The sequence below is a fragment of the Daucus carota genome, chromosome 2 (assembly GCF_001625215.2).
Source record: "Daucus carota subsp. sativus chromosome 2, DH1 v3.0, whole genome shotgun sequence".
Lineage (NCBI taxonomy): Eukaryota > Viridiplantae > Streptophyta > Magnoliopsida > Apiales > Apiaceae > Daucus > Daucus carota.
The window spans coordinates 52,469,785-52,488,874 of record NC_030382.2 but is presented as its reverse complement, the minus strand read 5'-3'; the positions used below and the strand labels follow the sequence as shown (position 1 = coordinate 52,488,874).

Here is a 19,090-nt window from a genome sequence, read left to right as displayed (position 1 = left end):
AAAAATATTGTAAAATTAGATATTTTATAAAAGCCTCAAAATTAGTGTTGAAAAATAATTTAAAAAACCGCGACATATAAAACAATTAAGCTTAACTTTTATCTAACTTGTGTGTAACTTATTTCACTTCTCCATTTCTACGACTATAACAAACCAATAATATATCTGTCAAAAAAAAACCCAATAATATATAATACGATCATTTGGTAGATAATGCTATTAAAATGAGAATGGTGGCATTTTTTAGTTTTTTTTGGGGACTTTCAAATATGTTTATAAATACGTTTATTTAATTTGAATATTTAATAAATTATAGTATATTTAAATGACGCCATTGATCAGTAAAGCAAAACACAGTAAGCAGAGTGACAACATCTCGCATCGTCACCTAAGCGACTTCATCTGCCATACGTCTCTCTCTGTCTCTCTCGCGATATGCACTTTCTATTGGTGCACTTCTGACCACTAAAAAGAAAGAAAAATTCTATTTGAATTCTGTTAATACCTGGCTTAATTTCTTTCTTCTTTCCACTTGGGTTTTCAAGATTGTGCACAAAGATTCAATCTTTATCTTGAAATTTCCTCTCAATCTTGACCCATCAAGTTGCTATACATGTGTGTGTGTTGGGTTTTAAAATTTAATAGGTATTTTTCTTATGGCATATTATTGGTAATCTGATAAGATTTTAGTTACCGTCTTGCTGATTAATATCTATCTCTTTTTGGCTGTTTTTTCAAGTTTTTGAAAGAAGATTCAATCTTTATGAACCCTCAATTTGGAAGGGATTTAGTGGGGGTTTTAGCATGAAGAGTCAACGTTAATCTGACAAGGTGATGTGAGGTTGTTACTGTAATCACTTTTATTCTTTTTGGTCCTGTTTTAGTATATGTTCTTCTCTGATTTGTTGACCATGTTGTTTGTAATGGCTTATGGAATCATCAACAAAGGGTCTCAGCTTGCTTTAGTTTTGGATCATAGTGGTACCAGAATTTTCATTTTCCATGTGGACTAAAATAAAGTAATTGATTGCTAAGTGTATTTTTTACTGTTCTTGATTATATTCTTGTGCTTGAAATAATTGTTGAATTGTGAAATCTTGATTTGTACAAGTTGCAGCTGTCAATATATATCTTATTCTTTTCATGGTCTTTTACCCATATACGTTCATATTGTAAGTGGATTGCAGGACTAGATTATAACTTCTGGACAATGGAGGATTCAGCTGAACCATCATATATGAGCTCTACTTCATCTCCACATATATTGAACTGTTTAACATGCTACGATATACCCATCCACTCTGTTCCAGAGGGAGGATCGAGTCCTGAAATTATGAGTTTAGCTAAACTCAGCGCTAGCTTGGAGCAGCTTATGGTTAGCTCTATTGGTGTCGATTATAGTGATGCAGATATTGAAGTTGATGGTGTATCTGTTGGTGTACACCGCTGTATATTGGCTACTAGGAGCAAATTTTTCCATGAGAAATTTAAGGAAGATGTGGACTCTTTGGAGAAGAAGGAAAGTAGGCCAAAATATTACATGAGCAAGTTGTTGCCGTATGGTAGTGTTGGATATGAGGCATTCCTTGTATTCCTAAGCTATGTGTATACGGGTCAGTTGAAGCCTTGTCCACCAGATGTGTCGACTTGTGTCAATGATGGTTGTAGCCATGATGCATGCAGACCTGCAATCAACTTTTCGGTGGAACTGATGTATGCTTCTGCCATATTTGGGGTTCCAGAACTGGTTTCACTGTATCAGGTGTGTATGTTGCTTTTTTCAGTTGCTCATGTAAAATATATGTGTTTTATGTATTAGAATAAACAGGTAAGCTAATTCATAAAAACTGCCAAAATGGAGGCAGGCTTGGTTTAAAGGCAGCTATGGTCAAGTGTAAACCTCCAAAAGTCATTTCCCTAACCCTTGAAAACAATCAACCACCGATTGTAGCTTTCTTGAGCTTGCAAATTAGTTAAATTTAAAGGTTAGTATTAGTTGCTTATGCAGGACCAGTTTCATTAATAACATGAACATGACATTATGTCACTGAAGCACATTCTTGTGCAAATAGCCCGATGATACTCTGTGATCTAGTGTACTGTGTACTTCACATATTGGATATTTAACAATGTTAAGCCTCACATGAGAACAAGTTTTAAGGCATGTATCTCTTGTTTCCTCTTGATGAACTCTCATATGATGATTTAAATTGCTGTAACTCTGAAGAACTCTCATGTATTAAGTATATCTTTAAATCTTTTACTTGTCGTATACTTTTGACATTCATGACTTTGAGATGAATGCTTATGGAATATGTATAATTCCTGTCATTTCAGACCTTATGTAATGATGAAGAATAATTTCCCTTGTACCCTGAGAGCATATGAACATAACTGTTTTTCATTGTTCAGCAATTTATCACTTATTTGTTGGGGTAGTAAATTTTTAATTTATTATTACATTTCTGATTACAGCGGCGTCTATTTAACTTTGTCGAAATGGCTCTTGTCGAAGATATCATTCCAATCATTGTGGTTGCCTGTCACTGTCAGTTAATTCAGCTTCTTGATCAATGTGTTCATAGAGTGGCGAAGTCAGATCTTGACAGTATCTCTATCGAAAAGGAAGTTCCATATAAAGTAGCAAAGGATATTAAGTCGATTCGCCTTCAATGCCTGGATGAAAATAGTAATGCCATGATAAATGATGATCCCTTGCGTGAGAGGAGGATTAGAAATATACACAAAGCATTAGATTCGGACGATGTTGAACTAGTGAAACGTCTCCTTCAGGAGTCTGATATAACCTTAGATGCAGCACATGCCCTTCATTATGCTGTTGCATACTGCGACCCCAAAGTTGTCTCTGAGGTGCTTAATTTGGGCTTGGCTAATGTCAACCTTCGGAATGCTTGGGGTTACACAGTTCTCCATGTTGCTGCATCACGCAAAGAGCCATCATTAATTGTACAACTGCTGAAAGAAGGAGCTTGTGCATCGGAAGCAACACCAGATGGACAGAACTCTGTTAGCATCTGCAGAAAATTGACAAGACCCAAGGATTATAATGAGATAACAGAGAAGGGTCATAAATCAAATAAAGATCGTTTATGCATTGAAGTTTTGGAGCGTGAAGTGTGTAGAAACCGAATTGCTATAGATGCATCAAGCTCCTCTCCAATAATGGATGATGATCGGCACACTAAGCTTCAGTACATTGACCTCAAGAACAGAGGTTATAATCTTTTCCTTTTCAATATTTTGCTTATAATACTATTCAAAAGAGTATGTCCATGTCAGTCAGTATAATAGTATATAGTGTCAAAAGTTATTGCCTTCCCATGATTTAGTGTCAAGGGAATCGTAAAAGTATATTTCTCTAAAAGACAATGTAAGCAGAGGCAAGTTTTTAATTGTATATACTAAATATATGTATATTCTAACCATCAAGTGTCAAAACTAGTTATTCTGTGTTTTTTCAGTACCCAGGAAATCAAGGATTCAGCCATGTCATGCCAGTATATAGCGATTCTCCCTTACTGATTGTAGCTACAGATGAACAATTCAATATTTCGAAAAAGGCATTTCCTACCTTTAGCCTCGTACAGCCTATGTTAATATGCATTAATTCGAGTTAAAAGAAGTATAGGCAGTTTCTAGACCTTCACTTATAAGTTAAGTTAAGCCCTCAGTAATTTACATTGACTTGTAAGTTTGCACGCAAACAGACCCTTCATCTAATCACATTGTTCATACCATTTTTCTATTGTATACTTAATTAGCTGAAATTGATGTCTAAGCATGGTAATGCATTCACTTGTTCTTAGTTGTGCGCTATATTTCTCTCTGACAGTGGCACTGGCACATCTATTATTCCCTTCCGAAGCGAAGCTAGCTATGGATATTGCAAATGCTGAGGCAGCATCTCAATATGCCGGAGTTCCTTTGTCAAAATCTTCAAATGACATTTTCGATGAGGTTGATTTGGATACGACACCCATAGCAAAGGACGAAAGAATCCTTGCAAATATGGTTGCCCTTAAAAGGACAGGTACATGCTAATTTTATAGAAAAAGGAAAACAAATTTACAATTTTTTTTGCAAGAGTGCTGTATATGGTCATATACTATATTTTCTAACCAGCTAAAGAGGATCTTAGATTGTGCAATATATCTAGTTTTAAAGCATCAGTTTCAGTGAAATTGATATGTAAATTACAGTGGAGACAGGTAGGCGTTATTTCCCCAATTGCTCAGAAGTGCTGGATAAGTTTATGTCAGATGACTTGAATGATGAGTCCTACTTCCTTGACAAGGGCACTGCTGAAGAACAAGAGATCAAGAAACAACGTTTCATGGAGCTTAAAGAGGATCTACAAAATGCTTTTACCAAAGACAAGGCTGAGCTAAGTCGTGTTGGCTTGTCCTCCACAACATCCTCATCTAACGTTGGCTTGTCCTCCACAACATCCTCATCTAAAGTCAAGCGAAAACGTAAATCACCAAGTTAGAAAATTGACTTAATATTTATATGTTCTAATGATTTTTGACAATTTGTAGATGCTTCTGGTTCTGTAGCCAGAGGTGTTGATCTGTTTGTGTGCCTTGTTTGAATCTTCTGGTTCTGTAACTAGAGCTGTTGATCTGTTCGCTTTGCTTGTTTGAATCGCTATCTGCCTAAACAGCTTGTTTGATGAAAATAGAGAGAATAATTGATACTTCTCACACCAGAATGTTCTCTTTTTGGGAGGCTTCCTATCTCTTTGCACGTCCATCGCCTTTAAGCATCATTGCGGACATTTTTCATCGGTGTGCTGGGAGGTATGTACATTAAGAAGCTTCTGCAAAACCCATGGCAACTCTACTTTTAATACCATTACAGCATAATGAGCACTGATCATAATCCCAAAAGCTAACCCCAGAAGTACTGTATACAAAGGCTAACCCCATTCTCAAAAGAATCTGGCGGGAAATTTCTGTTTCTTTTCAGTTACAAAATAAAACCCTAAATTACATATCACTTTAAGATCAAGAATCATTATACAGTTTCTACACAAAACTCAAAGAACTCCCTCCCAATCAAGAAAACCCCTCTCTCTCCCTCAAGAAAATCAGTAAATCTCGCTCTCAATAAACAGTGTCTGCATTCTGCACCTATATATATACAGAACAACTCAAAGAAACTTCCTCCCAATCAAGAAAATCACTAAATCTCCCTCCCTCAAAAAAAATGGCAAACCCCTTCTCTCTCCTCATTGCACTAACAATCATCATCAACCTCCGTCTCATCTCATCTCTCCCAACCCCTCCACCCCCACCACCCCACCATTCCTCCCAGCCTCCACCACCACCACCACCCCATCATTCCCCCACCCACCCACCACCCCACCATCCCCCACCCATTGACCAAGAATCCCTTGACTCCATCCTAGACTCCCTAACAAGCCAACCAGGCTTCCAACTCTGGGCCAACCTCCTCTCCTCCTCCACCACATCCAACCTCCTCCCCATCTCCGCCACCCTCTTCATCCCCAGCAACACCGCCATCTCCCACCTCCCCACCGCCACCTCCCTGGCCATCAACTTCGACCCCTTCCTCATCCCCTACCACATCACCCCCAACCGCCTCTCCTTCTCCGACCTCCATCTCTTCCAACCCCTGTCAAGAATCCCAACTCTCCTCCCCTCTAAATCAATTCTCATCACCAACACTTCACCTCACAACTTCACTCTCGATAACTCAAGAATCACTCACCCTGACATGTACTTATCCTCCGCCATTGCAGTGCATGGAGTTCAACACATTCTTGATTATGCACTCTTCGGGAACGACGACTCTCCGCCGCCGCCGAAAAAGCCGCCGTTTTTGCCGCTGGATGAAGTTCTTGGGCAGATCGTATCTGATTCACACACGTGTTTGTGCCCTGCACTTCCCCTGTTTTGCTCTCTTCTCATAGCTGCTGTGTTTCTGTTCAAGATTTTGTAATTTCTTGATGATTCTTGTAATGCAATGTATGTCTTGATTCGTTAATTCTATGTATATTCTTCAGATGATGAGACCTTTTTTTTTCTTGCTACAGAACATTATTTTTTTTAATCCTTTTTTTGTATTAAATTTCGATCTTATTGCAGATTATTAATGATGATATTCTGCTACTTGTAAATTTTTTCAATAAATTAAAAAGAAGTGTAATATGTTTCTTAATTAGCGATATTTTTGGCGAAGATCTAATTTATAATCCATTTTGTATGCTTTTCTTATGAATATTCTTTTTTATTGTATTTTTTTTTTGAAAAAAATGTCACCAAATTTAATTTATTATAAAAATCATAAATGTTTTCGAATTGAATAGTAAGAACTTAGTTAGAAAGCCAAAGCCATGTTTGATCTTGATTGAATACTACTGCTAATAATCATTTGATAATCAAGAAATGACAAGTGTGAGAAAAATGCATAATACTGTTCACAATTCGAAATCGATCCGTTCACAATATTATTCACAATTTGAAATTTTAGAATTTTTTTTCTTTGTTTGTTTATTTCATGAATGACTAACCTTCTTAATTGTGAGAGAGTTGAGTCGAAATATTATAACAATGTAATTCAAATAAAGATTTACAAGGGACAGCTTTAATAAAGATTTAAAAAGCTAGAATATAATTTTAACGAAGAAACTGTACAAATGTATGGGAGCATGTAGGTACAGAAAGTCAGATGCTATTCAAAGAAAATGCCGATGCAATTGGCTAGAATATAATCTTAACGAAGAAACTGTACAAATATATGGGAGCATGAACATACAGAAGGTCAGAAGCTATTCAAAGAAAATGCCGATACAATTATGATTTAGGGAAAGGATGAAAAAAGGGTCGTCAAAAGAGGGAAATGTGATGCCAAACTTAAAAATTGTCCATTAATTCTACCAAAAATATTATATTTTCATCTACAAGTAATGTTCGGACATCTATGAACATGAAGAAAAAACCAAGATGCCCAAAAGCAAAACACCATTACATCCTTTTCTCAGTTCCAAAAATTTGGGAAATCTTCTCCGACTTTGTGCTTGAAGCCATTAATGGAATATGAGATTTACAGAACCTCGAACAATTTTAGCATCTGTTGTCGACTCTAAATAAATATATTATGTCCCCCCCTCATCACATATACTTATCCAATCCTTCACTTCAAAAGCAGTGTACAGACATAAAAGACCACGAGAAAGCTTCCTTGTAAACTCTCCCTGAAGGTTTCAAACCCTGCTTCAAATTTTTAGGCACGATGAAGTCTTCATTTCTCTAGCATACAATTCATGGCACGTAGCTTCATCAATCAATCTTATCCAATCTGGCCCTAGCCAGACATCAGCTTCAGTATTGTTTGACATTACTTCAATAAGAGGGAATAAAAACCAATGTCCAAGTTCTTACCACTATCTTAAAGCACTTCTGGGAACAAACTGATTCTAAAATTTTACAACACATCAGAGCAGCGGATACATGAGTGGTTAATAAGCTTTGCAACAAGACTATCGGGCTCTGGAATTAGGGCCGATGTTAAGCTGTTCCAGAAATGAAATGTCACGGACTCATTGAGGATCTTTTTGAATAATCCATCTTGTAGAGATCTTTCAGATGTAGTTGACGGAGTAGTAAAAAAACTGTAATAAATTTACTAGCTGTCAAGGAAAAGTCGGACATGAAAGAAATCGAAACTGCAAGAAGCATGCACATAGGACAAAGAAATATAGATATTTGCAAAGTAAATGTAAAACGACATTCATCACAAATTCAAGCACTGCTAGTTGCAAAACCATTTGTCACCTATGCAATATAAGTATATATCTCACACCAACTATAATAGTCACTGATTACTTTTCACATAATGTTTTAAAGCAAACATCAATTGCTTCTAGGATGATAGTATCTAGAGTCTAGACAGTTGTTATGTACAATGTGGAAGCAGAAACATAAATACAGACGGTAGGGCAAATATATCATTTACTAGTAAATACAGACGGTAGGGCAAATATATCATTTACTAGTAATCAATGTTGATAACTTTTTTCTCACATTACATTCATTAAACAGCTCATACTTTTGTAGATGACAAGGCAAAATTAGTCACAAGAGTGTGCCTGTATGTGATCTATCAATTTCTTGACATTGTATATATGTTATAAGAAAAACTTTTAATGAGCGCTTCAAGCAAATATTCAAATAAAACTAAAGACAAAAAAATCTTGATTTTGCAATAATAATAAATTAAATTAACAGGCAAAGCTGAGAATCCTTTTGCCTTGTATAAATCAAACTCAGGTATCATAATACACAAGCCATAAATTCTGTTATGTTTCATAGTATCATGTGTGTCCTACTCTGACAAATAATTAATGACAAAAGCTGTACAACTTTCAGAGTATCATGTAATTTACCAGATTGTGTACTTTGAAACATACCTTGTGATATTGTCGCGACTAATAGGGAAAAATGCAGAAGAAGGCTGCAGCTTCAGCTCCATCTTTTTGTTTAAGGGACTCTTTTTGTTTAGGAAACTTTTACCAACTCTAGTCAGTAATTCAGCTCCATTCCATCTTAGGAGAGTGTCATCATATGTTGAATAGAACTCTGTTAAACAATCCCAAATAAAGGGACTGCAGAAAGATGTGGAATAAGCCTTGGCCAATGAATTAATAGAACAAAAAGGAAAACAGTCAAACACAAATGTAATTACAATTAAAAAGATAAAACTTTGAACCATATATGTCCCAAATATCAATAGAAGTACACCATGCATGACGGTTTCAATATAAATCTATGGTAGAACAAAACCGCGAGAGGGGAAGACTAGGAGACCTGAGCCCGTCTGGCTGAGTTTATGACTTATGACTTAACGTGACTTATGACTCAACGTGACTTAAGTGATAAGCTGGGAGCTTAAAATGTTTGTTTGGGTAATTTTGACTTATTAATGACTTATAGGTTATTATAAATATAATATTAAAAATAAAAGTGATTTATGGGTAACTTATGATTTATGGGTAATTTTTATCAAAAAAGAAATAAGTCACTAAAAAAGGAAATCAAACTTACTTTTGGCTTTAAGTCAGTTTCTGGCTTAATTCTGACTTTAAGCCGACTTCTGATTATTATACAAACAGACATTTTTCAGCTTAAATTCAGAAATGACTTAAAGCCCGGGGCTTAAAGCCCAGGCAAACAACTTCAATTTAGCAATTTAAGAGTACTAAATACAGGACACTAGCATAAAGAAGAGGTCAGTTTGTTGTTAATTAACTCTCTATGTTAACCCCAAATTACAAAATGTAAGTCCATGACAAATATTTCCCATCAGAGCTACATCTGCAATTACACACCTGTGTTTGTCAAATGCCATTACAGCACCATTTATATCGCTTTCACTGTGCTCATTCTCTAGTCCAACAGTATTGTTAAGTGAAGATAATGCCCGTAAGACTATAATGTCCGAATCAAGATAGATTCCGCCATATCTGCATAGGCCAAGCAATAATTACATAGATTCAGTGCTCATTGTAGACAGATAACTAATTCTGATACTTACCAAAAAAAAATAGATCTACTTGCATTACTAAACATAAAAAAATTATCCAAAGCTTGTAATAGAATCGCTTAAGGTTATATCTCAAAAGGATATTAATAACCCAAACCTCTATATAGATAAACCTAATGGCTTGTTTGGGAACTTGAATTTCATTTGAAATACTGGATTTGAGCAAATTACATGTTTGGATACACAAAAAAAGTTAGATTTGAATTTCATTTGAAATCCACGCCATTCAAATACTAGTATAAAGTTGAGAGTTTGAAATGACAGCTCAAATCATGTCATTTAAAATCCAAAATTTGAAAAGAATTACATGTTCCCAAAAGCAATCTAAAGCTAATGTTAGTTATATGCAACAGGTAGATAACTTACTTGTAGAGAGAAGCGAGCCTAACAAGTTCACTTAAGTGAGTAGAGTAAAATTTAGTCTTTTTCCAATCCAACCAGACAGAAGCGAATATATGGGTTGGTGTATCTTTCAAAAGTTCATCGAGATTAGGCATGGCTACAGCAACCTTAAAACTGGAAACCATCAAAGGACAAGATATATTAGCTCGTTCATAAATACAATTTTAACATACTTCTCAAACTATAATTTTATCAACTTATGCTGGCAGCATATCAACTATGAACACCAGTATCTGATAAAGTATCACAATTTCAAAGTGCAAGAAATCTGAACTTGAGAAATTCTACACTGGCTGAAAAGCATTAAATGGTAGTATTAGACACATAAACAAAGTTGAGAATATACCCGTCCTTGACAAAGCCATCAAATAAATTAAGCTCAATTGTTTCAGAAAATATGACCACACACGCATCTGGATTGTGAACCAAAAGGCTCTCAAGTCCTCTTTGGTGGCGAACACTAAACGCCCATGGAGGAGAATTCCAGACCATAAAAATCCTCGTAGAACACCTCCCTTTCCTGAAAAATGCATCCATGAAATTTGAAAATGACAAATGGCCATCCAGACCAGGATAATAACCCCATCTTTTTCCATCAGCATAAACTTGACCAGAAAACTCAGACCACACATTACCATCCACACTCTTAGAACCCGAATCACTAACTACCGAATCCACTCTTTTACCATCACGTCCACTACCAACTACGCCTCTTTCACTAACCGTACTTTTACTTACATTATCACCCAATGTCTTCCGCTCTGCTACCTTCATCTCACTTTCCACAACCTTACCACCATCCTTAATCCCCTTAACATTACCAATCTCTGGTGCCTTCCTAATCAAAAACGGCGCATTCTTAAACTCACTCACTAACCCCTTCATAACCATCTTATCCCCTCTCGTCAACCCTGTCAACCCAACCCCATCAGGATCCTGCAAGAGCGGATTATTCAACGGATTCAACAACTCCAAATTGGACTTAAACATCTTATCCCTCCTCAAAAAATCACCCTTCTTATCGAACCAATCCCCCCACCCTTCCCTCAAAGGCGAAACCCTACCTCCAATATTCAACAACAACGCATCCTCAATCCCCTTAACCTCCCCCACCTTCCTCCTCACATTATCATCCACCGGGATATCGTCCGAGCCAAACACTCCCCTACTCAAATCCTCCAACCCTAACCCTAAATTCGCGTCAAAAGCAACATAATCCTCCCACAAATCAATCGATTTCTTATCGAAAGCGTGACGAATCACATTACTAACATGATCAAAGTAATAGCCACTGACCAAAACACTAGGCTTCTTCTGATCCTTATCATCGTCATCTTCTAGCTCGACGCCGCGGAGAATCTCGTCCTCGTTGGGGATCTTCGATGGATCGGAGTCGCCGTCGTCGAGCTCGTCAATGCGGTCGTCGGATCCGGTGAGGTTTTTGAGGTCCTCGGGATCGCCGTCATCAAGGAGATGGTCGGAGAGCGAAACGGCGTCGTTTGAGAGGAGGAGAGGGTTGGTGGGGCGGTCGGAGGTCAGGCGACTGTGGAGAAGAGAGACGGAGATGAGGAGGAGAATGGCAGTGGTTATTGCGCAGAGGTGGGATGCGTAACTGGGTCGCCGCCGCACGCGGAGGCGCCGGAGCATTTCTGGAAAGTGTGGCGGGAAGTGTGTGTGTGTGATTACCAACTCAGTTCAATTCACTTGTGTCTGAAAATTTGTACAAACAAATGGTATATGATCCTAGTTTTTTCTGTTTTGGAATTCTTTTTTTATTTTATTTTTTTGAAGGGGGGATTTTTTTTAATTAATAAATGGAATTGTTAAGCCAACACAAATTAACACAAAAAAATAATCATAATTTAAATATTATTAAATATTTAAAATTGTTGTAAAAATTAGTATGTTAAATAACGCTATGTACATGACCACCGACATAATTTGTTTTGCGTGGGTTGAGCTGATTTAGTGATTTGTCTTTGATTCTTGTAGTCACTGCTTTTTCTTGCTCTCGCAGACTCGCAAATTAGAAATGGTACATTAGAGCTTGGAAAGTTTCACATCAAATGACAAAGTAAATGAAATTTTTGGTGCCAACAATACAACTCCTAAGATCATTTAGATCAGCGGAACTCAAAAATTTTGTGAACACGACTCGATTCATTTACGACACAAGCCAATAAGTCATACACTCAACTAAACAGGAAGTAGTCATTTATTAAACTGAGTAGTCGTTGTAGCTGAGGTCTGAGGATGATCCATTCCGTTATTTAAACTACATCCTTGATAATCATACACACTAGATAAGGCACTATCATGCCTATGATACATTGTAGTTGTTACATGATCCTCCCTGCATGTAGCCGAGAGACAGCAGTTATATGTGGAATGTCTGCAGGTGCAGCAAACACTGTCTGGCTAACTTGATTTCTGACGCAAAGACGGTCCATGGCAGAGATTTGAGTGGCGAACAATGTTGTTGATGAATTCTCCCTCGACAGCGGCTCTCTAGCAATGAGACGCCCTACCACAGCTTCTTCGTGGCGTTGGAGATGGTTTCCAGGCCCGGGGACTTTTCTCCTGCAGTGGTTTTCCATTATAGCCTCTGCCTTGCTAATTGTGCTTTAATGCTAAGTAGGAGTACTAGCTTGCCTGTTTATATAGACAAATTAAAGAATAGGTTAATTAGAGAATTATAGTAATTGACTAATTGTTTTCAATTATTTGGTTTAATGAATAGGCAAACAAGGCATAATTTTAATTTTTTATGAGTGATCGATGATGCTGAATCTGAGGTGACCGGTTATTCTTGATAGACAAAACAAATCAGAGAATCGAAGCCCACTCGAGATGGCAATAGCTTGTGTGTTTCATTCAAGAATCAACTGTCTCATCTTCTTCTTCTTCTCATGTCCTCAATCTAGTGACAAAATTAAAATCGATACAAAATTCATCATCCGTTCCCATTTTATACGCAGACTTATCTTCAACATAGAGAATAATGTAGTTTGTCAAGGGTTGCAAAATAATGTGCAATGTACATTGCACAAAGTTGTGGTGGAAGCCGAATTTAAAGTCTTGTCACTTGAAGTGGAGGAGCTATATATGGTTGGGGACTAGCCAGGGCAACACAAAGGTGGGAGACATGGAAGCAATTTTTGTAGACTCTGGTATTGTTCTTATCACGAGATTCCAACCCGACTAATGAAATGAGATTTCGTAATGTATTAAAATCTCATTTTGATTTTTGTTAACCGAGTTGTAATCTCACGAGCCAAACAGGGGGTATTTTTTGGACATGACTGCACTCATCTGCACTTACCAGCTCCGTGAACCTCTTTTGTTGCCAGAATCAGGTGATGTGGCTGACTCTACTCTCCATAACGATATCTCTCAGAGGCCAGTATGAAACAACTGGGCCTAACCTTTCAGTCCTGTATATTCATGAATGACAGCCGAGAAGGAAGGCAAAGTGGTCGCGTGTTACTAGTTTAAAAAAAAAAAAAAGCCAACGGCCAAACCTATGTATATAACCTCCTCCTAAAATGTAAAACTGTGTGTCGTATCAAAAAAAAAATGTAAAACTGTGCGGGTGAAATTCCGAGTCGATGAATTGGCCCAATTACAACAACCAGCCCAAAATAATTATGTTTATAAACTACTAAACTTTTCATATTCCGGATTGGGGATGTTAGAAGATGTGAAACTAAAGAGTTGTATTGTAATTCAATTAAGATTAATAAATTGTTTTTTATCTATGAATCTTAATGAATTGTATATGATTGTAATTTTGTGCGGATGCTTGATAAAATATCTTAGAGTTGATATAGATTCTTTAGGATTTTAACACACTACTTCAAACTCTCATGAATTTTGGTGGTATTTCAGTAAAATTAAAATACACTCAAAAATAACACAAAATTCATCATTTTATAAAATCCAAAAATTCCATTAACATTTGAATATCATCAGATTTTAAACCATCTGAATTTAATACCATCAGATTTTAAAGATAATCTAAAATCTTTGGATACCATCAGATTTTGTAGTATAATTTAAAATTTCAATTAAATACTTCAAGATTTTAATAGATTTTAAACAATTCCAATTGAATTCCCTCAAATTTTATAAATAAAAAAAAAAATCTTATCGAATACCCTCCCATGATGTACAGCATTTTTTTAAAGATAATAATATCTGGTGAGCTTTGTTAATTAGAGATATTATATGATTTTTGAAAATATATTTAAAGGATTATATCCGATGAAATCTTAAAATAAATTTCTGAACTCTAGAGTTTCATATTATTAAATTCATGAGATTTTTTGAAAAAAATGTAGTAATTAACTTTTAAGAAATCTACAATAATTTAATGAGATTTTATTCAATTTCACGATTTTGTGCAATCAACTACAATCCGTAAGATATGAATTATTGTTTATTCATTATAATAACACCGTCTGCCGCAGATCTTAAAAAAAGATATCCTCTGTTCATGTATAAAAGGACTCCCTGTATGCTACCCAAGTACAAAAATAGCTACGAATTAGAGCTCATTCCAAGCATTCAACAATCATAATAACAATGGCGAGAATCTCCGTAGTTACCTGCTTTCTGGTCATCTCTGTTCTACTAACTGGGAAATGTTAAATCCAGAGCTGATTTTTAATTTCCAGAGCAAACAAAACTTGAAAAGACAAAACTGCCCCCGTGCATATACAATAGCAAAAGAAAAAAAAACAATATAGAGGGGTAATTTCGTCTTTTCAAGGCTTTTCAGCTCTGGAAATTAAAAAACAGCTCTGGAAATAACATTTCCCTACTAATTTCAGGTACTTGTCCTATATCATGTACATTTATATATATTCGAAATAAATAAATTATACAAGCATGGAGTAGAGAGTTGGGAGAAGGATTTGCATTCTTCGAGATTTTGACATATTTTCATCATTTAAATGACATAAATTCGTTCCGGGTCGTATTTTTATTTAATCAAAATTGTTTACTCTATAATTTTGGTGCAGCTGAAAGAAATGTAGCGGGGGTGAATGGACAAAAACTGTGCGGAATGGATGTAAACGGGGACTCGTGCTTACCAGGAGTTGATGGCAAGTGCCAGAAAGATTGTGTTAAACTTATCCAACCTAAAAATCTGCGTCAAGCTTTTTGCAGACAGGATACTAAAATCTGTAGATGTATCTACGTTTGTTGATTTTCAGCTTTTTTTATTTTTATAATAATACATACGATATCAGAACTCATTCCAAAATTTCAAACTTGAACACAGGTGATCACATCATTAGCTGCTTACTAGTCTACTCTTACCATCTCTGTTTATCACGTCAAAATATAATTAAAAAAAAAATTATATCATCTCCCTAATCATGGCATCAAATATTCGGTGCACATAAGCACCACAAAAGGATATATTCGAATGAAATTTTAATATTTTTGAAAAATTTACACTCAAAAATAATATTTTCAACAAATTAATAATGAGCAACAGATATTAATCAAGTATATAGTATACTATATTTTCACTTCATAGATTTTAGTAACTTGGTATAATATAATACTGACTTATAACCCGGACTAACTTCTTAAGGGGGAGAGGGTTAAGTTGAAATATTATGCTAATGTAATTCAAATAAAGATTTACAATTTAGGAAAAATATAAAAATAATAATAAAGATTTACAAGGGACGGTTTAATAAAGATTTGAAAAGGCAATAATATAATCTTCACGAAAAAAACTGCACAAATGTATGGGAGCATGAAGGTACAGAAACTATTCAAAGAGCATGCTGAGAGCAACTCCAACCCAACACCAAAACACCAAAATGGTGTCACTTTTGGTGTAAAAGGTACTCCAATGCAACACCAAAATGGTGTTAAAATTACACCAAATGAATTGGTTGACACCAAATTTGGTGTCAAGTGTTCATTTGGTGTAATTTTTACACCAAATTTAAAGTTTTTAAAAATGTCTACTATACCCTCACACTTATGAGACAAAACAAATTTATTCCTTCTATTTCCCATTACACTTATTTTATCTTATGTTTTTTATTTTTCAATCATAATCATTATAAATTTTCTTCCTTCATTATTTAATTTACATTTTCTATTTTTTCCAAAAAATCATAAATTTATATTCTTGTATAAAAAAATTAAATAATTAAGTTGTTCTCTTAAATTGGTTGATGAATATATAATTATTTGAGATCCTTGTTTAGTTAACTTGTTAAAATTATGATATTGATAAATATTGATATAAATAACTTAAAAAGTGAAGAATATTCCATTTTATGTGTAAAAAGATTCTTTTTGATGTAGGATATGGTGTTGAGGGTTGGAGTGAAATTTTGAAATGATGTAATTTTCACACCAAAATGATGTTAAAATTACACCATTTTGGTGTTATGGGTTGGAGATGGTCTGATGCAATTGTTAGAACCATTACAGAAGCTCAAGAGCAACAAGAAGTGGAAACAGCTCTATCAGCAGACCTACCGGTAAGAACCATCCCAGATGGGTTGGCCACTGGCTGCAGCCGGGGCAATCTCTTTGCTGTGCGGAGACAAAAATACATAGATCAATGCTCCAACATGATGACAAGCAAAGAATAAGGACAAGCCATGTAAGGAGTAGAATACAACCTATTAAAGCTCTTATTAATTCCCTATTACCCAATTAACTGCTAGAAGGTAGTTTAGCCGCGTAGCAAATTTGAGAACACTAGTCATACAGAACCAAATCAACACCATCAAAGAATTTTAGCAACCAAGATGTCAGTTTCCATAACTTAAATGTATAAATTTGCAAGGTGTACATCTTTATAACTCAGAATTCCATAATTTATAAAATAAAGAAAATATACCTACTAGGACTTGTGCCCGGCTACCGCCGGTATATTTTTACTCAGGTCTGTGAAAGAGTTGAAAGGGAAATTTGTTAAACAAAAGCCCAGAGAAAAGCCTCTCCGTGAGTGCTCGAGGGAGATGTATTAAACAAACTGTACAGAGAAGCTTTTGAATATGTGCTGTGAAAATAATTGAATGTAGTGGACTTATGTTTGGGCCTATAACGAATTAATTGGGCAAAAAATATAACAGGCCGTACGTAGCATATGAAATGGGCCTCTTACTAACTTCCTGTTCAGTTGTTGAAAATGAATTGTAATTGAGTAACCTTGTATTATTCTTTATTAAGAGTTTAGTTCTATATATATTAATTCTCTACTTTATATCACATTCTCTTTTCTTCAATACACAAAACATTTGGAGTTTTTGAATATATATTTAACTTTTAATTTATATTTTTTAAATTATGGAAAACATCTTTTAAATTTATTAGTATGGTAATAATAATAATCTTACTCTTTATATTTCACAACGCTACTTTCATATTAATTTTATTGAGATACTGAAATTTTCATGTTGAGTCAAACTCAATATTAATTTTATTGAGATATTTGAAGTTTTAGGCTTATTTTACTGGTACCTATGCCTTTGATCAGACCTTGCTCATGCAATTAAAATGATACAATGATTATAAATTAAATATTATAATTACTATCGCAATAGATATTATCTATTTAAGAAATTGTGCCCGGTTATCGTCAGAATATTTTTGGCAAGTGCTATTATGTAATAGTTTAGGAGAAATCTATTAAGGTACAGTGTGAAAATAGTTTTTGTAATGTTTATGAAATAATCACTTGTTGAAAAGCTGGTTTATATAGTTAAAAAAACAACTACAATCTCCGAGTAAATTGGTTCATCCAGAATTAATGATCTCGATATAACTTACTGAATCGATTTTCTAAATTTATTTAGTTATCTTAAAAATATTTATTAAAAAACCAAAACAATCTCACAATAAATATGATCAATTATTGAAATTATGATATACTCATAAATCTATATTTGTGAACAAATAACGTAATATTTATCTTATTTAATTGTTATATAATATATTTATGTTCGCGAATAACGTAACATTTATAAAAGTTGATTCTGAATTAAAATTTATTTATATTCGAGAAATACGTAATATTTTTTAGTATATAAAAAGTCGCTTCTCGGCACCGCCTAGCGGCGACACCTCACCCTTTAATCGAATATTTAATATCTTATAATCAAAATGATTTATACGCGAAGCGACGATTCGCATTTTAGTCAAATGTTTTATATTTTAAAATTTTATAGCAAACAATAATTTACATACATTTTGTAGTTATCAAAATGTTGAATAAAAATTAATGATTAATATAAAGAATCACTTTATATGAATATTGAAATAAAATATCAGAAGATAATATGTGTGAAAATGAATACAAAAATATTTTCATATTTCAAAAAATATTTTCATATTTCAACCCAAATAATAATTAAAAGTGTTACGTGATAAACCTTAAAATAACATTATAAAAAGCGAAAGAGACTAACATATCCTCAGTTTTTAAATATTGTACGTTTTTAGCAATATAATAAAACCATATAACCAAATAAAATTATAATTATATTTATTATTTATTTAGTAATTATCGATATAAATTAATCACTTGGAAAAATGTATCTTGATAAATTAACTCCTAATTTATTTATAATTACATTATCTCAAATAAAATTTTAAGTCAATTTTAAAATAATTAAATATAACATGAGGAAACCTTATATTTCTCAAATAAGTTAATCGAAAAACATATCTTGATTAAGAATGCCGTTTCAATCGAGAAATATTAGTCTTCAAAAAATAACTTTTTAAATTTATTGTTTTTTACTGAAAGTATCTTCATGAATTTCATTCAAAAAACAATGTATGGAATGTTTTCAAAATTCTATAACTACTTCTGTTTATATTGGTTTATTAGTAGTATATTTCTTGCTTGTCATATCTGCAACATAAATTTGGGACACCGCGTAGAAGTGTTATATATTTCCTCGTCTATTACACATACTTCAACACGAAATATCAAAAATATAAACTTTCAAACAGATCCACATTTAGAACATATGGCGCATACTCTATGACTCTGTTGAGTCATCATCAGAGAGCACTCAACCCCATAAAATCTCATAGAGTACTACACTTTATT

General features: G+C 34.4%; 2 protein-coding genes across 9 annotated transcripts; one reads left to right on the top strand and one right to left on the bottom strand.

Annotated features, from left to right (window-relative positions):
* Positions 1 to 363: 363 nt before the first annotated feature.
* On the top strand, positions 364 to 4,665 carry LOC108205628 (BTB/POZ domain and ankyrin repeat-containing protein NPR1). Of its 8 annotated transcripts, none has more exons than XM_064088098.1 (7): positions 364 to 645; positions 740 to 841; positions 949 to 1,019; positions 1,188 to 1,762; positions 2,476 to 3,235; positions 3,854 to 4,051; positions 4,221 to 4,665. In XM_064088098.1, exons 4-7 carry the CDS (start codon positions 1,211 to 1,213, stop codon positions 4,508 to 4,510), a joined length of 1,800 nt encoding a protein of 599 aa, XP_063944168.1. In that variant the 5' UTR covers positions 364 to 645; positions 740 to 841; positions 949 to 1,019; positions 1,188 to 1,210; the 3' UTR covers positions 4,511 to 4,665. The 8 variants fall into 8 exon arrangements, with proteins under 8 accessions (XP_063944168.1, XP_063944167.1, XP_017231104.1 ...); XM_064088097.1 differs by having other exon boundaries at positions 1,178 to 1,762; XM_017375615.2 differs by lacking the exon at positions 949 to 1,019 and having other exon boundaries at positions 740 to 831.
* A 2,223-nt stretch (positions 4,666 to 6,888) lies between these two features.
* On the bottom strand, positions 6,889 to 11,716 carry LOC108209830 (uncharacterized protein At4g19900). Its single transcript, XM_017380966.2, has 5 exons — positions 10,337 to 11,716; positions 9,955 to 10,104; positions 9,374 to 9,508; positions 8,456 to 8,650; positions 6,889 to 7,657 (listed from the first exon to the last, which is right to left on the bottom strand). Exons 1-5 carry the CDS (start codon positions 11,635 to 11,637, stop codon positions 7,471 to 7,473), a joined length of 1,968 nt encoding a protein of 655 aa, XP_017236455.1. The 5' UTR covers positions 11,638 to 11,716; the 3' UTR covers positions 6,889 to 7,470.
* Between the last annotated feature and the right edge of the window lie 7,374 nt (positions 11,717 to 19,090).